Genomic DNA, 14,144 nt, shown 5'->3' on the forward strand with positions numbered 1-14,144 from the left:
TCCTCCCTCCATCAGGGTCCTGTGGAACCCCTCCTTCCTCCATCTATGGTCCTATGAAATCCTTCCTCACTCCATCAGCGTCGTATGGAATCCCTCCGCCCAACTCCATCCAGGCTTCCTATGAAATACCTCCTCCCTCCTCCTTCCAGGGTTCTCTGGAATTCCTCCCCGTCCATCAGGTTCCTATGGAAATCCTCCTCCTTCCTCCATCAGGGTACTATGGAATTCCTCCTCCCTCGATTAGGGTCCTATGGAATCCCACCTCCCTCTTGTCATCAGGGTCCTATGGAATCCCTCCTCCCTCCATCCAGGGTTGTATGGAATCCCTCCTCCCTCCATCACAGTCCTATGGAATCCCTCCTCCTTCCCTAAGAGTCCTATGGAATCCATCCTCCCTCCTCCATCAGGATACTATGGAATCCCTCCTCCTCTATCCAGGGTCCTATGGAATCCTTCCTCCCTCCCTCCAGGATCTTATCGAATCCCTCCTCCCTCCTTCCAACTGGATCATACGGAATACTTTCTCCCTTGCTCCATCTGGGTCCTATGGACTCCCTCTCCCTCTTCCATCCAAGGTCCTATGGAATCCCTCCTCCCTCCATCAGGGTCGTATGGAATCCCTCCTCCCAACTCCATCCAGGCTTCCTATAAAATTCCTCCTCCCTCCTCCATCCAGGGTTCTCTGGAATTCCTCCCCCTCCATCAGGGTCCAATGGAAATCCTCCTTCCTCCTCCAGCAGGATCCTAAGGAATTTCTCCTCTCTCCATCCAAGGTCCTATGGAATCCCTCCTCCCTCCATTAGGGACTTATGGAATCCCTCCTCCCTCCGTCAGGGTCCTATGGAATCCCTCCTTCCTCCAATAGGGTCCTATGGAATCCCTCCTTCCTCCAATAGGGTCCTATGGAATCCCTCCTCTCTCCTCCATCAGGGTCCTATGGAATCCCTCCTCCCTCCATCAGGGTCCTGTGGAACCACTCCTGCCTCCATCTATGGTCCTATGACATCCCTCCTTCATCCATCAGGGTTCTATGGAATTCCTCCTCCCCTCCTCCATCATGGTCCTATGGAATCCCTTCTCCCACCTCCATCTGGGCCCGATGGAATCCCTCCTCCCTCTATCAGGGCCCGATGGAATCCCTCCTCCCTCCATCAGGGTCCTGTGCTATACCTCCTCCCTCCATTCAGGGTCGTATGGAATCCCCTCTTTCCTCCTCCATCAGGATCCTATGGAATCGCTCCTTCATCCATCAGGGTCCTGTGGAATCCCTCCGCAATCCATCTGGGACCGATGGAATCCCTTCTCCCTCCATCAGGGTCCTATGGAATCCCTCTTTCCTCCTCCATCAGGGTCCTATGGAATCCCTCCTCCCTCCATCAGGGTCCTATGGAATCCCTCCTCCCTCCATAAGGGTCCTATTGGATCACTCCTCCCTCCTCCATCCAGGGTCCCGAGCTGCACCTAATTGAGTCCTTGGTGGAGACTCCTGGATACTTGTTTTAAAACTGAAATGTGAGGGATTTCATCACAGGAATCAGAGAAAGACCTTTATTTATTTAAGAACCAATGACTTTATTTGAAGAGACAGTGAACCTTGAACCCAGAACTGAAGTGCCCGTTTTTCATGGACTATATGGCCAATGGCATCCGGGCACGGGGCAGGGAGGCCCCCACGGCTCTCTGGAAGGCAGTCCTGGTCAGTGCTACTCTCCGTCGCTCAGGATGAGCTTGTGGAGCAGGTCCTCCTCCAGGCAGGACTCGGGGGCCTGCATCTGGCGCAGCTGGCTGATGTGGCCGCCCAGCTCCTGGAGTAAGGCCGCCTGTGGGTGCAGGCAGTGGCTCTCCAGGAACTCGCACAGGTGGGCGTCCTCCCGGTGGGTGGCCAGGCGGTGCAGGTGCCGCAGGCCCTGGTCCACTCTCTTCGCCAGGAGCAGGGCCAGCCCCAGGGCCATCAGGCTGCTGTCCCACTCGTACTGCTGCGGCCAGGGGACGGCCTCCAGCAGGACTCGGCCCCCGTGCTGGCTCTGCAGCCACAGCCACCGCTCTGCCTGCTCCCTTGTCTTGAGGGCCCACTTCCGGAAGTACTGGGAGCCCTGCTGCCAGGCCCAGTTGTGCCTCTGGAAGTAGCCGGCGATGGAGGTGTACACGGAGGCCGCGTAGAGCTCCAGGCTGATCTGCTGGTTGATGGCGGCCTCGCAGTCTGGATGGTAGCGCTGGCGCTCAGAGGAGGGCGGAGGAGTGGCCATGTCTGCAGGCGAAGGAGCGGGTTGGAGGTTGAGGCTGAGTGGAGGAGGCCGGCTGGTCACAGGTGTAGGCGGCTGGGGTCTCCGTAGGTCCTGGGTGAGGGCAGGGCACCAGAGTCAGGCGTCTGCAGCGACAAGACACGTGGAAGGCTGCGGGCCGCTGGTGGTGGCGGTTGGCTCTAAGGGGACCCGAAGCAGTGACCGTTACTCAGGCGTCTGGGGAGGGGCGGGGGGGCCCCTCACAGGGGGGCCTGAGGGGGCCCCGAGGAGGCGGGCAGCGCTGACCTTCTCCAGATTCCATGCCCGCCTCATGCTGGGCCCTGGCCTTCATGGCATTTTAAAGTGTGACCCATGTGGACATGTGCGACCGCTGTCAGGACGTCAACTGCACTTGATTTCTCGGAGCAACTTGTGTGAATGTGGTCCTGATGTGGTTGTTTCCTTAACTGCCGCCCAGCCCTTTTGGGGTATCCTTATTGCCTCAGCATGAATCCCAAAGCTTCATCAGAATGATGTCAGCGTCTGCACCCACAGTACCCACAGCCTGTCCCCGGTCCTCGGCCTTGTGACACAAGCGACCTCCACTTCCTCCTGTTCACCATCAAGGCCCCCCTCTCTGCGGGCAGAGCCCCGCCTCCACAGCCTCACTGACTCTCCGCCTCCCATCTTCCCTCCTGTGAACTGGCCTTCCCGCCCTTTACTCTGTCTCCTCTCCATCTCTCAGCACAGCCCTGAAACACATTCTGCCCGCCCTGTCTGCCCCCAAGGGGGACAGTTCCCTTGGTCTCAACGCAGACATCCTAAAGATTCCATCAAAATGCTATTAGAACTGGTAAATGAATTTAGTCAAGTTACAGGATAAAAAATTAGTGTTCAGAAATCCATAGCATGGTTATGTACCAATAATGAAACATCAGAAAAGAAATTAAGAAAACATCCCATTTACAATTGCATCAAAAATACCTACCAGTAAATTTAACCAAAGAGGTAAAAACGTCTGAACTCTGAAAATAATAAGACACTGAAGAACGCAATTGAAGAGGAAGCAAATAAATAAAAGCATATACTGTTTCTTATGGATAGGAACAATTAATGTAAAAAATGTCCATAGTACCAAAAGGATTATATAGATTCAACACAATCAATATCAACATACCAGTGCCATTTACCATCGAACTGGAACAAATAATCCAAAAATTTTGACCCCAAATAGCCACAGCAATCTTGAGAAAGAAGAACAAAGTTGGAGGTATCATGCTACCATTGATAGAACTATTCTACAAGCCCCTAGTAATCAAAACAAAATGGTAATGGCAAAAGATGTATGAAACGGAATAACCTAGAAACAAACTCACACCTATACGGGCCATTAATCTATGGCAAAGGGGGGAAGAACATTCAATGGGATAAGCACAGTCTAGTCCAGTGGTGGCGAACCTTTTGAGCTCGGCATGTCAGCATTTTGAAAAACCCTAACTTAACTCTGGTGCCCTGTCACACATAGAAATTTTTTGATATTTGCAACTATGGTAAAACAAAGATTTATATTTTTGATATTTATTTTATATATTTAAATGCCATTTAACAAAGAAAAATCATCTAAAAAATGAGTTCACGTGTCATAGGTTCACCATCACTCTAGTCAATAAATGGTGCTGGGAAAACTGGACAAATACATGCAAAAATGATACTAGACCATTTTCTTACACTATATATCAGAATAAACTCAAAACTGATTAAAGAGTTAACTATAAGATCCAAAACGAGAAAACTCCTAGAAGAAAGATAGTCAGTAAACTTTTTGACATTGTTCTTAATTATATATATATACTAGAGGCCCGGTGCACGAAATTCCTGCACTGGGGGATGGGGTTCCCTCAGCCAAGCCTGCCCCTCAGTCCAGGAGCCCTCAGTAGATGTCCTACTGATGGCCACAGTCTGGCAGCAGAGGCTCGGTGCAGGCGTCCTCTTTGTGTGTGTGTGTGTGTGTGTGTGTGTGTGTGTGTGTGTGTGTATGTGTGTGTGTCTGTCTGTCTGCTGGGGGCCTGCCCCCAGCCACACCTGGGAGGTGCCCCTCTCTGTTGATCTCTCAGGCTCCTGGCCTCCACTGCATGTTGTACTCTCCCTTGAGCTGTGGCCAGGGTGAGGCGCCCTTTCCTGCTGTGGGATTGCCAGAGCAACCTAGGGACAGGTGCACACAGGGCATGGCTGCAGGCCGCCCTTTCCTGCTCTGGGATCACCACAGTGATCCCAAGTGCAGGCGCACAGGGAGGCTGGCTGCAGGCCCCCCTTTCCTGCTCCTTGATCGCCGCTGCAATCCCACGGGCAGGCGCACAGCGGGGCTGGCTAGAGGCCGCTCTTTCCTGCTCAGGAATCGCAGTGGTGACCCAGGTGCTGGCGCACACATGGCTGGCTGCAGGCCACCTGTTGTAACGTACCCCGCGAATCACAGAAGGGCGCCTCAAGAAGTCGAATTAAAGAGTCACATTTATTGCAATCCGGGACTATGAGGGGCCATTCCCAAATCTCATAGCCCTAAGATGGTGGCAAAACCAGACTTATATAGGCAAAATCACAAAGGTATTGATTACATCCCAGGGTTTGGAATGTGGCACCTGGCTCCCAAAAAAGCAGATTACAGAAGCAGAATTAAGCATGTTAATTACAGTGTCGGGTCTCGGGGTCACTGAATTGACAGGTATACATTATCTAGAGCCCTTGGGTCTCCTGACCACTAAGTTGTCAGGACAGTTTAGAGTAATTGTGCTGTCCTGGTCTCTGGACCACTGAGTCAGCTGAAACGCACCACCTGTGGCCACTAAAACAATTTAGGGTAATTGTGCTGTCCTGTTTCCCAGGTACAGAAGAATGTGCTCTCTAAGACCAGTATGATAACAATCAATGGAATAGTCATTCAATCGATAAGGCATTCAATCGAATGGGATGACTTATACAATTTAGAAAATCAAAGTAACCTGTCCATTGTTAAACAAAGCAAATAGGTACCATACTTCACACCCTTTCCTGCTCCATGTTCGCTGCGGCGATCCCACAGGCAGGCGCACAGGGGGGCTGCCTAGAGACAGCCCTTTCCTGCTCCATGATCCCTGCAGTGACTCAGGGGCAGGTGCACAGGGGGGCTGGCTAGAGGCCGCTCTTTCCTGCTCTGTGATCGCCATGGCGACCCAGGGGCAGGTGCACATGGGGGCTGGCTAGTGACCACTCTTCCCTGCTCCCTGATCACTGCAGTGACCCAGGGGCAGGCGCACAGGGGGACTAGCTGCAGGCCCACCTTTCCTGCTATGGGATCTCTGGTTCCTCATCCCTGGCAGGGGCGGCCAGGGAAGAGGCAGGTACCGGCCTCTTCGGTGCCCCGCTCTGGCTACTCTGATCACCGGCAGGGGGGCGGGCAAAGATGGCCGGTTCTCCCATTCAGGGCCAGGGGCCATGCCTCCCGGCTCTTGCCTGCTGCCTGTATTTCCAATCACCGTCCTTTCCCTATGGCCTCCCATCATTGCGCCTCTGTATGCAAATTAACCGCCATCTTTGTTGGCAGTTAATTTGCATATCACCCTGTTTAGCCAATGGGAAGGGTAGCGGATGTACGCTAATTACCATGTTTCTCTTTTATTAGATAGGACTAGAGTCCCAGTGCATGAATTCATGCATGGGTGGGGTCCAGAAGCCTCCCCCAATCAGGCTAATTGGGGCTGGGCCAGCCCAGGGGAGGGAACGTGAGAGTTTGATTGGTCAGCACCACCCCTGATCAGGCCGATTGGCCAGCCACAGTGCATGTCATAGTGACTGGTCATGTTCTTCACTTGGTTTTCTTATCCTACCTAATAATAGACAAACATGGTAATTAACCATACCTCCAACACACTTCCCATTGGCTAATCAGGGTGATATGCAAATTAACTGCCAACCAAGATGGCGGCCGGGAGCCAGGCAGCTGAAGCGAACAGGAGGCTTGCTTGCTTCAGTGATGGAGGAAGCCAAGGTTCCCAGCCTGCCACTGCTGGCCTCTGTGCTGCACTCTAAGAAGCAATGCTGCAATTATAGAAGCTAAATAAACACCATGCTTTCAACCAGCCGGCCAAGCTGGATTTGCAACAGTGTTCCAATTATAGAAGCCAAACAAACCAGATACCTGAGTTCAGCAGCCGAGGTCTCAGAGCTGGAGCCGAGCCTCAGAGCTAAAGCTGGCTCTCAGCTGCAGTGACAGCCATAGAAGGTAAATAAATCCCAGAATAAAAAAAAAAAAAAAAGAAAGAAAAAAAGGAGAGGTTGGGAGCTTTAGTCACCAGACAGCCTGAAAACGGCCCTCAGCCACTCACCCAGACTGGCCAGGCACCCCAGGGGGGACACCCACCCTGTAGGTGGTGTGACTAACTGAAAACAGCCACCATCCCCTCATCCAGGCTGGCCAGGCACCCAAGCAGGACCCCCCACCCTGATCCGGGACACCCTTCAGGGCAAAAGAAATGGCTCCCACCCATGCACCAGGCCTCTATAGTATATAGTGAAAGGGTAATATGCCTCCCAGCAACGGGATTAGTGGAGCCGAGAGGCCTTCCAAACCCGGGATTAGCAGAGCCATAAAGCCTCCCGAACTCGAGAACAGCTGAGCCGTGAGGCCTCCCGAACCTGGGATCAGCGGAGCTGTGAGGCCTCCTAGCACCTGGATCAGCTGAGCAGCGAGACCTCACTGCCCTGGTGACAAGCAGAGCCGCAAGGCCTCCCAGGACTTTGATCAGTGGAGCCACGAGGCCTCCTGGCCCCTGAAGCAGTGTGAGAGGGGGCAACGCCCAAACCCCCACATCGCCCTGTGGCTCTGTGTGTGACAGGGGGCGGGGCCACAACTCCCTATCCTCTCTGCTCTGTTCATGACAGGGGATGGCGCCCTAACCCCCTGATCGGCCCTGCTCTGTGCCTGATAGCGGGAAGCTCCCCAACCCCCTGATCTGCTCTGTTCTGTGTGTGACAGGGGGTGGTGCCCCAACTCCCCTATTGGCCCTGTTCTGTGCGTGAGAGGGGGCAGCGCCCCAACCCCCTTATCGGCCCTGCTCTGTGCATGAGAGGGGGTGAATCCGCAACCTCCCCATTGACCCTGCCTTGATTGTGACAGGGTGTGGCACCTCCACCACCCAATCGGCCATACCCTGATCGTGACTGAGGGTGGCGCCCCAACTCCCCAATCAGCCCTACTCTGAGCCCGACCAGGGGCTGCACCTAGGGATTGGGCCTGCCCTCTGCCAACCGGGAGCGGGCCTAAGCCAGCAGGTCATTATCTCCGAAGGGGTCCCAGACTGTGAGAGGGCACAAGTGGAGCTGAGGGACACGCCCCCCCGCCAGTGCACCAATTTTTGTGCACCAAGCCTCTAGTCTATACTAATAAAAGAGAAACATGGAAATTGGCATCACTCTGCTATGCCCACCAGCCAATCAGGATGAGTATGCAAATTAACCCAACAAAGATGGCGGTTAATTTGCATAAGCCAGTGGGAGAAAGATCAATATCATATGATCTCAGTCATATGTGAAAAATAACTAAGAACATAAAGTGATGAAAAAATAGACCTAGAGTCAAAGAGACATGGAGCACACTTGCAACCCTCATAGGGAAAGAAGGAGAGGGTGGAGGGAGGAAGAATTCAACCACTGAACTCATGTGTGTATATGCATAACCCATGGACACAGACAATGGGATGGTGAAGGATTTGGGGGTAAGGTGCTGGGAGAGGTCACTAGGGTAAAAAAAGGGACATGTATAATACTTTCAGCAATAAAAAGAAAAGTAAAATGCCAGCTCTAACCGGTTTGGCTCAGTGGACTGAGCATTGGCCTGTAGATTGAAGGGTCCCATGTTTGATTCTGGTCAAGGGCACATGCCCAGGTTATGGGCTCAATCCCTAGTAGGGGGTGTGCAGGAGGCACATGATCAATAATTCTCATCATTGAAGTTTTCATCTCACTCCATCTCCTTTCCTCTCTGAAATGAATAAAAATATTTTTTTTAAAAAAAGTCAAAGCTGTCTTTGGAAATTCAGGTCCCTGTGACCCCAGAACTGATCTTTCACAACATTGCCTTAGTGCACAATACCCACAGGGCACTTGGAGTCTGCCTTTCTTCCCATGAGGACAAATGAAAACTCAGTTCTCATACTGAGACTAAGGATGTGAGATGGGGAGTGAGTGTGGAGGTTAAACGGAGGCCAGCTTGCAGTGTGGGGTGGCTAATGACCAGCTAATGATGCAATGACCGGCTAATAGTTTGAATTTAGAGTGGGTTTCATTGGTCTCTACACCTACCCTCCCCCAAATACACACACTCACAACCAAAACCTGATTGGACTTTCTCATGAGGAATTGGTCAAGAGGCTCAAGTGTTTGTGAGAAACTGGTTGATTTCTAAGAAATTCTTACTGCAAATAGCTGCAGGGTGGGGTGAACAAGAAGAAAAGAGAAGAAAGGGGCTTAAAAAAGGAAACAGTAAGAGGGGGAAGACTATAAAAGAAGAGCCCAGCTGCACAGAGATCTCAGCTACTCCACAGGCCACCTCTTCAGTGTCCCCCGCAGCCCAGGATGAAATTGATTCTGCAGGGAAGAGGCTGTTATTGCTAAAAATGAGCTACAACGTGGCCACGGGGGAGAGCTACAAGGCCACTGCCTTCCAGAGAACCTTGCACCTGGGTTAGTGGTCCGGGTGCCATGGAAGCTGAAATGGATTTTGTGGACCCCTGAAATGAACAGAAGAACAGTGCAAAAGGCAGTGACTATGACAAGCTCATTGTCTGTTTGGAAGCAGTAACATTGACCAAGAGCTGATAAACAGAATAGAGAGAGTCACGGGCCAGAGACTGCACCGTTTCCTGCACAGATGCACCTTCTTCTCAAACAGAGACATGAACCAAGTCCTCGATGCCTATGAAAACAAGAAGCTGTTTCGCTGGTAAATGGGCAGGGGCCCCTCTTCCGAAGCCATGCATGTAGGCCACCACATCCCGTTCATTTTCACAAAGTGGCTGCAGGACATGTTGAATGTGCTCTTGCTCATCCAGATGGCAGATGAGTAGAAGTACCTGTGGAAGTCCTGACCCTGGACCAGGCCTATGGCTACTCCATGGAAAATGCCAAGGACATCATCACCTGTGGCTTTGACATCAACAAGCCCATCTTCTCTGACCTCAACTACATGGGGGTGAGCACAGACTTCTACAAGAATATGGTGAAGATCAGAAGCACGTGACCTTCATCCAAGTGAAAGGCATTTTTGGCTTTGCAGACAGTGATTGCAAGGCGAAGATCAGCTTTCCTGCCATCCAGGCTGCTCCCTCCTTCAGTAACTCATTCCCACAGAACTTCGGGAGAGAGATGGACGTCCAGGGCCTCAGCCCCCGTGCCATCAACCAGGATCCTTACTTCAGGATGACAAGAGATGTCACACCCAGGATCTTCTATCCTAAACCACCCTGCTGCACTTGACCTTCTTCCCCTCCCTGCAGGGGACTCTGACCCAAAGGAGTGCCAGTGACCCCAACTGGCCCACTTCCTCACAGACACAGCCAAGCAGATCAAGACCAAGGTCAACAAGTATGTGTTTTATGGAGGGAGACACATCATGGAGGAGCACAGGCAGTTTGGGGGAAATGGCCACCTGGACGTGTCCTTCATGTACATGACCTTCTTCCTCCAGGATGAGGACAAGCTGGAGCAGATCAGGAAGGACTACAGCAGTCGAGCCATGCTCACCTGGTAGCTCAAGAAGGAGCTCATGCAGGTCCTGCAGCCCCTCCTTGCGGACCACCAGGCCAGGTGCAAGGCGGCCAGGGAGGAGATATTCAAAGAATTCTTGACACACACCCCCACCCCTGCCCAGAGCTGTCCTATGACTTTCAATAATGCCCATTTTATATCTGCACAGAAGGAACCATAATTTATCCAGAGGCTCTGTCACGTGGCTTCCGGTTCCTGGTGTCTGTAACTCTGTGTGTCTGTCAGTACTGTTTCTCCCTGTGTCATCCTTTCCAAAGACACCCTGTGAGCTGCCTGCTCTGCCCCTAGGAGGACTTCCATTGGACAACATCCCACTCTACATAGACCCTTAAAGCCTGATGGTTATACAGCCTTTGGTCTAGGTGTTCATTTCAGGAAGTTTAATGGGCACAGGCCTATTTCATCCCATCCCCCCAAAATCAAACAGAAATGCTAGCTGTGCTTTTGACTGAGAGATCTCCCAGCTTGAAAGCTGCTTTTCACACTGAGTATTAGCCCCAGGTGGCCCCTTTTATTAAGTTGAGTCTGTGGGAGAAACTTTCCAGCTCACTTCCTGAAATCCATACCTCATGTGTTCTCCTGGAACCTCTGCCCTTCCCTGAGCCTCCCCACGCTGCTTCCAGGGACTGGCCCTAAGCAGACACTGTGCCCCCACCCTGTGGCAGCTGAGGGGAATGTGTGTTCTTTGTGGAAACCTTTGTCCTGACACTTGATTGGCTCGGAGGACTGCAAAGAGCAGTGCCTTGCTGGTGTCCTGGGCTGTAGAGAACAAACAGCAGCCCTAGGCACCAAAGAAAACATTCAGTCTTGTGCCCTGTGTAGTCTGGGAAAGCAGAAGAATATCCCAGGAAATCCCTTCATGGAGGTGAAGGGTCGACTCCTTAGCACAATACCCTAAATAAATTAATTTTGGTCCCATGGGTGGTGGGTGTAGGGATAGAATATATATGTGACATACAATCCATGTTTCCTGGCCAACCTGCCTTTGTGGACATCCCATTGAATTAATTAGCCATTTCAGTGGAAAGAAAGTTAGTCTGTCTTTATCATGTTCAGGCTGCTTTACCTCACATTTAACACCCACATTTTTGGAGTCATGGGAAATCTCTGTATGACAAGTGATCACATGGAGAGATATTACAAGAAACAGGGACTATCATAAATATGATGATATGCCTCAGGGATTTTTGACCCTAAGAATATTAAAAGTCATAGGCAGATTTGAAAAGTGTTCAGAAAGGTCTAACTAAATAGTTAATTTTATAAAAATATTTTACTTTATTCTATTCCATAGATGAGCATGTATTATCTTCTGTTCAGCTAAAGAGTGGAATAATTGATTTAATATATGTATGAATATATTTTCCTTCTAGATCAGGGGGACAGTAAATTTTACTGTAAAAAATCAGATAGCAAATATTTTAGGCTTGCAGGCCATATGATCTCTGTGATAATTCCTAAATTCTCATGTCGTAGTGCAAAGGTAGCCATGGACAATTAAAAAAAAATGCATAAAATTACTTCGGCTACGGGTTACAAGTTGTGCTTAACAAAATAATTGTCGTAATGCATTATAAATTGAGTATTATCGGAGCGATAGTTCTTTCATTATGCACGATTATCTTGGAATTCATCCCAAGTTGTAGCTGGCATAATTTTTAATATACTTTTACTGATTTTCAGAGAGGGAGAGGAAGAGAGAGAAACATCAATGATGACACAGAAACATTAATCGGCTGCTTCCAGCATGTACCCCCCGCCCCAACACACACACTGGGGATCGAGCCAGCAACACGGGCATGTGCCCTGAGCAGGAATCAAACTATGACCTCCTGATACATAGGTCTACACTCAACCACTGAGCCACATAGGCTGGGCAACAAGATCCTTTTTAAGTAATTCATTTATTTATGGTCATTTTTAATGAATAATTGAAATGAAAATATAATACTCCTAACACAATCAAAACCAAGAGGAGTATATATAAATATTTACTTCATAGTTGGTAAAATACATAACACATTGAAGCAGAAGCTAATTCAGAAAGTTTTATTAGAAATAGGTGTTAAAAATTTACAGATATTGTGGAATCAAATTGTCCATACACAGTGAGGCACTCATGGTGAATTCTGACTTATGTTAAAATGAGAGAGACACACTAGCCAAGTGAGCAGTAAATAGAAAAATTTCTAATCCTCTTCGTCCCCTGAATCCTCCTCTTTGGGTTTGGAGAGGAGTTTCATTACTCGGTGTATAGGAGTCTTCACAGACTCATAGTTCCATCCCTTCCTCATAAACATCTTCTCAATCACACCTGGCATCCTGTAGCCCTTGCTTACAATGAAATCTTTGAAGGCAATTGGTCCATAAAGTTCATCAATAATGTCTGGTTCAAGATGCCTTCCATCGGTCAAATGTTCCTTGTCAGGGACGACTTTAGGGTCGGGAAAGGGCTGGTCATTGACCAGCTTTTTCCAGGATTTGGGGTCCAGGTACCATGCTCCATACCTTATCTTCTCCCGTTTGGGTTTATAAGGGTCTTGTTGTTTGCGGAGTTTCCTTTCCCAGTTACCTTCCTGCATGGAGAATTTTCTCTGCTGTATGTCATCTAGCTGTTTGCAGGGCCTTATATTCAAAGGTAGCTGGCTTATTTTCTTTATTTTGACTGTATTATGGGTGAGTGGGACCTCTAACTCAACTTGAAACTGTTTCATGAGGTCCTCTTCATCAATGCCTATGTCTCCAAAATTATCATCGATCCATCTGCAGAATTCACGAATTCTTCTTCTTGATTTTTGGAGCCCAGGATCTTTGGGGATATCCGTTGTGCATGCTGCATTTGTCTCTTCCTCAGGAAACAAACTGAATAAATATGACTGGAGACTCTCCTTGGCCGTTTCCACGTAGGCTTGGTCTTCAGGTTCCAGGTTGTCCTCCTCGGGAGGTTCCAGGTTGAGCTTCCAGGCAGATTTGGGGTGGACTGCCTGGGGAGGCTCCAGGTTCACTGCCTGGGGAGGCTCCAGGTTCACTGCCTCGGGAGGATCTAAGTTCACTGCCTGAGGAGGCTCCAGGTTCACTGCCTGGGGAGGCTCCAGGTTGACCTCCTCAGGATGTTCTTCACACAGGTGTGTGGGGGTCTTCTTTCTTTCCTTGGTGCCCTCACAATACGCCCACGTGTCCTCCAGCTCCCTGTCAGGATCTAGCACTTTCAGGACCTTGAGCAGGAGGTCTGGAGGGAGAGCTTCCTCCAGATTCGGGCAGTTAACCAAGGAATGCTGGGTCAGGCTGGCTTCAATGTTCTCTACAAAGGCCTTCCGTGCTCGCTGGGCTGGCGAGAGCTTGGAACACAGGTCCGCTCCCGTGGGCGGCTGCCTGTGAATCTTTTTGGGCGGAGGGCGGGGAATTCTATGAGCAATCATGGGGAGAAAGCCTTCCCGAGGGCCACGAGTGATCACATCTTCAGCAGATGGACAGCCCGTTCTGAAGTCGTCCAGTCCCTCCTTCACAAATACCCACCGCCGGCTGTCCATGGAGGTGGGGCACTTCCCAAGCTTGTTGTTCTGCCTGGAGAGATAGCGGGAAGGCAACCTGTCCCTGTCCTTGAACCAGGGCTTACATTCCATGCCCAGGGGCACGGGCTCCAGCGGTCCTGGCCCTAGCAGCCACTTCTTGCTGGGCTCCGGCTTCTTGTCCAGCTTCGGCCCTGACAGCCACGGCTTGATCAGCCCTGACTCTATGAGCGCCTTCTTCCTCAGGTCCGACTTTAACAGCCACCCCTTGTGGGGCTCAGGTAAGGGCCACTTCTGGCACGCCATGGCGCCCTTGGCTCAGGGCGCCCAGTGGCTTCAGGGGTTTGTTGTCCCAGCGGCCCCGTTGCTAGGAGACCATTGCCTGGTGCTGACTCATTCTTATTCTTTCCCGAGGTGGGTCAGCACGTGCCCCTGCACAGCCTGCATTGTCCAGGGATGGCCGGCAAGGTTGCATTCTTGCTTGTGGTACAGAACTGTTCCCGTGTATGGGCACTCCTCCACAGGTCAGCTCCCCATTCATCTTTTGATGGACTTTTGGACTGATTCCAGTTTGAAGCTGTTTGGAAATCAAGGGGTCACGAATATTTCACGTGTT

At 50.7% G+C, this 14,144-nt stretch overlaps 2 protein-coding genes and 1 pseudogene across 3 annotated transcripts; 1 reads left to right on the top strand and 2 right to left on the bottom strand.

Annotated features, from left to right (window-relative positions):
• Positions 1-1,703: 1,703 nt before the first annotated feature.
• On the bottom strand, positions 1,704-2,246 carry LOC308511639 (ferritin heavy chain-like; the record flags this gene model as incomplete). The annotated part of the gene is made up of 1 exon (XM_081081621.1): positions 1,704-2,246. The coding sequence occupies one exon, from the start codon at positions 2,244-2,246 to the stop codon at positions 1,704-1,706; it is 543 nt and encodes a 180-aa protein (XP_080937747.1).
• Positions 2,247-7,933: 5,687 nt separating this feature from the next.
• On the top strand, positions 7,934-10,351 carry LOC308511640 (tryptophan--tRNA ligase, cytoplasmic-like; annotated as a pseudogene). Its single transcript has 3 exons — positions 7,934-7,969; positions 8,828-10,053; positions 10,277-10,351. The product of its transcript is annotated as a tryptophan--tRNA ligase, cytoplasmic-like (transcript).
• Positions 10,352-12,208: 1,857 nt separating this feature from the next.
• On the bottom strand, positions 12,209-13,834 carry LOC308511641 (protein FAM47E-like; the record flags this gene model as incomplete). The annotated part of the gene is made up of 2 exons (XM_081081622.1): positions 12,209-12,999; positions 13,183-13,834. The coding sequence occupies 2 exons, from the start codon at positions 13,832-13,834 to the stop codon at positions 12,209-12,211; spliced, it is 1,443 nt and encodes a 480-aa protein (XP_080937748.1).
• Between the last annotated feature and the right edge of the window lie 310 nt (positions 13,835-14,144).

The sequence above is a fragment of the Myotis nattereri genome, assembly GCF_964212035.1.
Source record: "Myotis nattereri genome assembly, chromosome: X".
Taxonomy (NCBI): domain Eukaryota; kingdom Metazoa; phylum Chordata; class Mammalia; order Chiroptera; family Vespertilionidae; genus Myotis; species Myotis nattereri.